The sequence below is a fragment of the Stegostoma tigrinum genome, chromosome 6 (genome assembly GCF_030684315.1).
Source record: "Stegostoma tigrinum isolate sSteTig4 chromosome 6, sSteTig4.hap1, whole genome shotgun sequence".
Taxonomy (NCBI): Eukaryota; Metazoa; Chordata; class Chondrichthyes; order Orectolobiformes; family Stegostomatidae; genus Stegostoma; species Stegostoma tigrinum.
This window is the reverse complement of record NC_081359.1, coordinates 114,497,546-114,505,969: the sequence shown is the minus strand read 5'-3', so window position 1 is coordinate 114,505,969 and position 8,424 is coordinate 114,497,546. Positions and strand designations below refer to the sequence as shown.

Genomic DNA, 8,424 nt, shown 5'->3' with positions numbered 1-8,424 from the left:
TTCACTATCTGCTACTCCACCAATCTTAGTGTCATCAGCAAACTTGCTGATCAGACCACCAAAATTCAGAAATCTGAACTGCAAAGAGACTTGGGAGTTCTAGTCTAGGATTCTCTCGAGGTAAACTGAGTCAGTCGTCAGGAAGGCAAATGCAATGTTGGCATTTATTTTAAGAGAACTTGAATAAAGAAGCAACGATGTACTACTGAGGCTTTATAAGGCCCTGATCAGGCCACAGTTGGAGTATTGTGTGCAGTTTGCGCCCCATATCTCAAGTACGATGTAGTGGCCCTGAAGCAGGTTCAGTGGAGGTTCACGAGAATGGTCCCAGGAATGAGAAGCTTAACATTTGAGGAATGTTTGAGGATTCTGAGACTATACTCATTGGAGTTTAGAAGGATGAGGGGGCATCTAATTGAAACTTACAGAATACCGAACGGCCTGGACAAAGTGGACCTTGGGAAGATGTTTCCATTGGTAGGAGAGACTAGGACCCAAGGACACAGCCTTAGAGTAAAGGGAGGATCTTTAAAGTGGAGATAAGAAGAAACTTCTTCAGCCAGAGAATGGTAAATCTATGGAATTCACTGCCACAGAAGCTATCGAGGCCAGGCCATTGAGTACACTTAAGACTGAGATAGATAGGTTCCTGATTATCAAGGGGATCAAGGGTTACGGGGAGAAAGCGGGAGAATAGGGTTGAGGAACTTATCAGCATGATTGAATGGCGGACTCAATGGGCCGAACGGCCTAATTGCTGCTCCTATATCTTATGGTCTTAAATCCCAAGAAGCACCATTTATCCATCCGGAATCAAAAACTGTTCTCATTGATATTGATCATGAAACTACCCTATGGGGGGGAATCTGTCAACATTATCTGGTCTGATTTACATGTGACTCCAGACTCACAGCAATGTGAGTGACCTTTGCCCTCTGAAATGGTTCAGCAAGCCACTCAGTTTGAGGACAATTCAGGACAAGTAATAAATGATTTGCTGATGACTCTTATCTCCCATAAAAGAGCTCTTCAAAGAGTTAAAACATGCATGATTAATTTCCTGATTTGTACCATGCCCTACATTACCACACGTGTGACACATTCTACAAACACTCACGGCTCTGTTTGCTGCTTGTTGCTGCTTCTCAGCTCCACCCAAGCTAATGCCTCGTGTGATTATTCCTTCAAAATCCTCTCTCATTCCTCTGACACTGTCTGCATTATTTATAACTTCAGTAGGGGCTGATACAAACAAACACACATCTCCTGACTTCACTCTCCAGCTCTAATCCTGTTTTAGTCCGCCTGCAGTGATCCTCCAGCCTCAGTTTCTGCATCAGCATATTGTTTACTTTGAGCTCATTAATGTGGACCTTGCCAGGAAACTAACAGCTCCACAAAATGTATCAACTGTATCTCTGTATTTTTCTCTATTTTTGATTGTGGACTGAAATTAGGAAAACCCACTGGTGAATTGTTGCAGGATCGCTGCACTTTTTAAAAGAAAATTACTGACGCTCTGAGATAACACGGCGTAGAGCTGGATGAACACAGCAGGCCAAGCAGCATCAGAGGAGCAGGAAAGCTGACGTTTCGGGCCTAAACCTTTTTTCAGAAATGGGGAAGGGAAAGGGGATTCTGAAATAAATAGGGAGACGGGGGAGGCGGATAGAAGATGGATAGAGGAGAAGATAGGTGGAGAGGAGACAGACAGGTCGAAGAGGTGGGGATGGAACCACTAAACGTGATTGTAGGTGGGGAGGTAGGGAGGGGATAGGTCAGTCTGGGGAGGATGGACAGGTCAAGGGGGCAGGACGAGGTTAGTCGGTAGGGAATGGAGGTGCGGCTTGAGGTGGGAGGAGGGGATTGGTGAGAGGAAGAACAGGTTAGGGAGGCAGGGACACGCTGGGCTGGTTTTGGGATGCGGTGGGGGGAGGGGAGATTTTGAAGCTTGTGAAGTCCACATTGATACCATTGGGCTGCAGGGTTCCCAAGTGGAATATGAGTTGCTGTTCCTGCAATCTTCGGGTGGCATCATTATGGCACTGCAGAAGGCCCATGATGGACATGTTGTCTAAGGAATGGGAGGGGGAGTTAAAATGGTTCGCGACTGGGAGGTGCAGTTGTTTATTGTGAACTGAGCAGAGGTGTTCTGCAAAGTGGTCCCCAAGCCTCCACTTGGTTTCCCCAATGTAGAGGAAGCCACACCGGGTACAGCGGATGCAATATACCACATTGGCAGATGTGCAGGTGAACATCTTGATGTGGAAAGTCTTCTTGGGGCCTGGGATAGGGGTGAGGGAGGAGGTGTGGGGGGCAAGTGTAGCACTTCTTGCGGTTGCAGGGAAAAATGCCGGGTGTGGTGTGTTTGGAGGGGAGCGTGGAGTGGACAGGGGAGTCACGGAGAGGGTAGTCTCTCTGGAAGGCAGACAAGGGTGGGGATGGAAAAATGTCTTTGGTGGTGGGGTCGGATTGTAGATGGCGGAAGTGTTGGAGGATGATGCGTTGGATCCGGAGGTTGGTGGGGTCATTTGTGAGGATGAGGGGGATTCTCTTTTGGTTGTTATTGTGGGGACGGGGTGTGAGGGATGAGTTGTGGGAAATGCCGGAGACACGGTTGAGGGTGTTCTCGATCACTGCAGAGGTAAGTTGCTGTCGTCGGAAAATGAAGACATCTGGGATGTGCGGGAGTGGAATGCCTCATCCTGGGAGCAGATGCAGCGGAGGCGCAGGAATTGGGAGTAGGAGATGGAAGTTTTGCAGGAAGGTGGGTGGGAGGAGGTGTATTCTAGGTAGCTGTGGGAGTCAGTGGGCTTGAAATGGATTATTACTGATTTAAGGCAGTCGTAGATGTATAATTTGCAGGCAGTAGGAGCTGGGAAAGAGTCTGAGTGAGTGAGGGCGTGAATCTGTCAGTGTGCGCGTGTATGCCACAGTGTGCCTGTGTGTGACTGTGTGTGAGAGAGCATGAACGTGTGTGTGTGTCTGCGTGCGTGTGTTTGTGTGTGAGTGTGTGTGTGAGAGAGAGAGCGTGTGTGTATGTGTGTGTGTGTGTGTGTGTGTGAGTGTGTGTGTGAGTGACCATCACTGAGGGGGGAGCAAAACAAAGTCTGGCTCTGCAGGGTGCAAGGAGCCCCAGCTCTTGTTCCTGCGCAATGTGTGTTGCATATGTTTCCCTGTGTTTGGAGAATGGTGTTTGAAGGTGACTGTGATTCAGAACCATCAGGATCCCACAACTGCTTTTATCAGAGAAAGCTGCCTCACACGTTCTGTGCCAACACGCCCCAAACAGGGAGCAGTGACTCACAGCACAACAACAGCGCTCTTTCCATGAGCACGGTCTCCTGGCTCTGAGGTTTGGCGAATGAATACAGACAGAACGAGATTGTAAACACTACGTGACAGACCAGGCCTGGAAATATGGCTTTCTTTTATTCACTGAATAGTAAAGAGACTGGGCATGAAAGAGAGAGACGTTACAAAAACAAAACAATACTTTTGACAATTTTAAAAAGGTAGGCATTGTCGAAGTGTAAGTACTGAGGGAGCACCGCACTGTCGGAGGGTCAGTACTGAGGGAGTGGGCACTGTCAGAGGGTCAGTGCTGAGGGAGTGGGCACTGTTGGAGGGTCAGTGCTGAAGGAGCGTCGCACTGTCGGAGGGTCAGTGCTGAGGGAGCACCACACTGTCGGAGGGTCAGTGCTGAGGGAGGACCGCACTGTCGGAGGGTCAGTACTGAGGGAGTGGGCACTGTCAGAAGGTCAGTGCTGAGGGAGCACCACACTCTCGGAGGGTCAGTGCTTAAGGAGAGTCGCACTGTTGGAGGGTCAGTGCTGAGGGAGTGGACACTGTCAGAGGTTCAGTGCTGAGGGAGTGGGCACTGTCGGAGGGTCAGTGCTTAAGGAGAGTCGCACTGTTGGAGGGTCAGTGCTGAGGGAGCACCGCACTGTCGGAGGGTCAGTACTGAGGGAGCACCGCACTGTCAGAGGGTCAGTACTGAGGGAGCGGGCACTGTCAGAGGGTCAGTGCTGAGGGAGCACCGCACTGTCGGAGGGTGAGTGCTTAAGGAGATTCGCACTGTTGGAGGGTCAGTGCTGAGGGAGTGGACACTGTCAGAGGTTCAGTGCTGAGGGAGTGAGCACTGTCGGAGGGTCAGTGCTTAAGGAGAGTCGCACTGTTGGAGGGTCAGTGCTGAGGGAGCACCGCACTTTCGGAGGGTCAGTACTGAGGGAGCACCGCACTGTCAGAGGGTCAGTACTGAGGGAGTGGGCACTGTCGGAGGGTCAGTACTGAGGGAGCGGGCACTGTCAGAGGGTCAGTGCTGAGGGAGCGCCACACTGTCGGAGGTTCAGTGCTGAGGGAGTGGGCACTGTCGGAGGGTCAGTGCTTAAGGACAGTTGCACTGTTGGAGGGTCGGTGCTGAGGGAGTGGGCACTGTCGGAGGGTCAGTGCTTAAGGACAGTTGCACTGTTGGAGGGTCGGTGCTGAGGGAGTAGGCACTGTCGGAGGGTCAGTACTGAGGGAACGTGCACTGTCGGAGGGTCAGCACCGGGGGAGCGGGCACTGTCAGAGAGTCAGCGCTGAAGGAGTGGGCACTGTCAGACGATCAGTGCTGTGGGAGCACCGCACTGTTGGAGGGTCAGTGCTGAGGGAGCGCCACACTGTCGGAGGGTCAGTACTGAGGGACCGTGCACTGTCGGAGGGTCAGCACTGGGGGAGCGGGCACTGTCGGAGGGTCAGTGCTGAGGGAGAGGGCACTGTCGGAGAGTCTGTGCTGAGGGAGTGGGAACTGTCAGAGGGTGAGTGCTGAGGGAGTGGGAACTGTCAGAGGGTCAGTGCTGAGGGAGTGGGCACTGTCAAAGGGTCAGTGCTGAGGGAGCACCTCACTGTCGGAGGGTCAGTGCTGAGGGAGTGGGCACTGTCAGAGGGTCAGTGTTGAGGAAGTGGGCTCTGTTGGAGGGTCAGTGCTGAGGGAGTGGGCACTGTCGGACGGTCAGTGCTGAGGGAATGGGCACTGTCGGAAGGTCAGTGCTGAGGGAGTGGGCACTGTCGGAGGGTCAGTGCTGAGGGAGTGGGCACTGTCGGAGGGTCAGTGCTGAGGGAGTGCTGCACTGTTGGAGGGTCAGTGCTGAGGGAGTGGACACTGTCAGAGGGTCAGTGCTGAGGGAGTGGGCACTGTCGGAGGGTCAGTGTTGAATCAGAAGCAAAATGACCTTTGGAAGGGTCAGAATGGGAACAGAGTTTGAGAAGTGCAGAATGATAAAAGAAGTGACCGTAAGTCCTTACATTGCAGTGCCTCCCCTACGTGACTCCTTTCCCATTGCAGTGCTTCCCCTACATGACTCCTTTCCCATTGCAGTGCCTCCCCTACGTGACTCCTTTCCCATTGCAGTGCCTCCCCTACATGACTTCTTTCTCATTGGCCCCAGACTCAAGGCCACGCTGCCTGTACGTGTCTGTAGCATAGAACGGAGAACGTAGAACAGTGCAGCACAGTACAGGCCCTTCAGCCCACGATGTTGTGCCAAACATTTACCTGATACCTATCTAACCTCCAGGGAAGAGGTGTGGGGGCAAGTGTCGCACTTAGTGTATACAAGTGTACCTTCCCCTGTAACCGCAGGAAATGCTACACTTGCCCCCACACCTCCTCCCTCACCCACATTCCAGGCCCCAAGATGACTTTCCATATTAAGCAGATGTTCACCTGCACATCTGCCAATGTGGTATACTATATCCATTGTACCCGGTGTGGCTTCCTCTACATTGGGGAAACCAAGCAGAGGCTTGAGGACCACTTTGCTCGGGTCGCAATAAACAACTGCACCTCCCAGTCGCGAACCATTTTAACTCCCTCTCCCATTCCTCAGATGACATGTCCATCATGGGCCTCCTGCAGTGCCACAATGATGCCACCCAAAGGTTGCAGGAACAGCAACTCATATTCCGCCTGGGAACCCTGCAGCCCAATGATATCAATGTGGACTTCACCAGCTTCAAAATCTCCCCTTTCCCCACCACATCCCAAAACCAGCCCATTTCTTCCCCTCCCCCACTGCATCCCAAAACCAGCCCAGCCTGTCTCTGCCTCCCTAACCTGTTCCTCCTCTCACCCATCCCTTCCTCCCACCTCAAGCCGCACCTCCATTTCCTACCTACTAACCTCATCCCACTTCCTTGACCTGTCCGTCTCCCCTGGACTGACCTATCCCCTCCCTACCTCTCCACCTATACTCTCCTCTCCACCTATCTTCTTTTCTCTCCACCTTCGGTCCGCCTCCCCCTCTCTCCCTATTTATTCCAGAACCCTCTCCCCATCTCCCTCTCTGATGAAGGGTCTAGGCCCGAAACATCAACTTTTGTGCTCCTGAGATGCTGCTTGGCCTGCTGTGTTCATCCAGCTACACACTTTATTATCACAATACTCCAGAAGTGGCCGAACCAGGCTTTTGTGTAACTGGAGCATAACTTCACGGTTCTGGAACTCAATCCCTCAATTAATGAAAGCTAACACACCATACGCCTTCTTAACAATTCTATCCACCTGGGTGGCAGCTTTCAGGGAACTGTGAACATGAACCCCAAGATCCCTCTGCTCCTCCACACTGCCAAGAATCCTTCCATTAACTCTGTATTCTGCTTTCAAGTTGGTCCTTCCAAAATTAATCACCTCACACTTTTCAGAGTTAAACTCCATCTGCCACTTCTCAGCCCAACTCTGCATTCTATCAATATTCTTTTGTAACCTAGAACAGCCCTCGCACTGTTCACATCCTGACCCACCTTTGTATCGTCTGTGAGCTTGCTAATCTATCCTTCCACTCCTTCATCCAAATCATTTACAAAAACCACAAATAGAAGAGGACCCAGAACAGATCCTTGTGGTACACCACTCATAACTGAGCACCATGTTGAATATTTTCCATCCACTACCACCCTTTGTCTTCTAAGGGGCAGCCAATTCTGAATCCAATCTGTCACATTTCCCCCTATCCCATGCCTCCTTACCTTCTGCATGAGCCTACCATGGGGAACCTTATCAAACGCTTTACTTAAATACATGTATAGCACATCCACTGCTCCACCTTCATCCACGTGTTTGGTCACCTCTTCAAAGAATTCAATAAGGTTTGTGAGGCATGATCTACCCCTCACAAATCCATGCTGACTATCACAAATCAAACTGTGCCTTTCCAAATGATCATAAATCCTGTCTCTCAGAGCCCTTTCCAATAATTTGCCGACCACTGACGTAAGACTAACTGGCCTGTAATTTCCAGGGTTATCCCTGTCCCCTTTTTTTGAACAGGGGAATGATGTTTGCCTCTCTCCAATCTTCCAGTACTACACCTGCGGACAGTGAGGACAAAAAGATCATCACCACAGGCCCTGCAATCTCATCCCTCGCTTCCCATAGAATCCTTGGTTAAATCCCATCAGGACCGAGGGACTTGTCTATCTTCAACTTCCTCAAAATTCCTCGCACTTCATCTTTACTAGCATCAACCTCCTGTAGCCTATCTGCCTGTTTCACAACGTCCTCCTCTACAACTAGGTCCCTCTCAGTTGCGAGTACTCCATCCCAGACACACTCAGCAGCTGCTCTGGCACCTGTCCCACTCGCTCCATCACTAGACCCTGAACCAGCCCAATCCCTGCTGCCGTGGGACCTGACCCACCAGCTCACCTTCCAATCACAGTCTGGCTCCGATCCATCTCCTTCAACTCCATTGTCCAGGAGGGGGAGGGCACTCAGAAGTTGGGAATCGGAGGTGATGAAAGAAAAACTACAAAGTGGAGAAAAAAAGAAAGGGAAAAGAGAAAGGAGCAGGTGAGCAGAGAGACTCTGAGTTCAGCATTCCACCGTGCCACTGCAGTGACAACTGAATGTGAGTGTTTGCTAGTGAGTGTCCATCCTGTTATTTTACTGATGGAATTCTGAGCAGATTCTATTATTTGGTCGCCTCCCTCCAAGCGATCATCCTTTCATTTTGTTCTCTTTTGTGTGATCTTGCTGTGTACCTACTTGTTGTTTTTGTCATTAGCCCCTGTTTGGAATGACAATGAACATCAGTTTGAGGGGTTTTTTTCTAGAACAATGAGATATATAAATTGCTGATGGTGTATGTGATTAATTTGATTGTATGCATGGACCCAGTGCCCAGACAGTGACCAGATTCTCTCCTGTTGCTAGGAGACATCACAGTGAAAAGTCCCTCAGCGCTTGACTATGAACAAACTCCAAAGATGCGACTTGTGGTGAAAGCTGAGTCTACATCCTCGTTTGTGTTCACTGCCATCACCCTCAGCCTCCACGATGTCAATGACAACATGCCACAGTTCCAGCTGCAGAACTACATCACTTACATCTGGGAGGCTCGAGGTTATCATTCACCCATTACCCAGGTAAGGCACAAGCCCACC

General features: G+C 50.8%; 1 protein-coding gene across 2 annotated transcripts in view; it reads left to right on the top strand.

Moving 5' to 3' along the window:
* Positions 1-8,424, top strand: part of LOC125453604 (protocadherin-16-like) — a 344,257-nt gene that overhangs the window by 262,129 nt on the left and 73,704 nt on the right. For both annotated transcript variants that reach the window (XM_059646911.1, XM_059646910.1), the window contains one exon: positions 8,195-8,406. In XM_059646911.1, the coding sequence (XP_059502894.1) occupies positions 8,195-8,406 (212 nt within the window). The remainder of the gene's footprint in view (positions 1-8,194; positions 8,407-8,424) is intronic.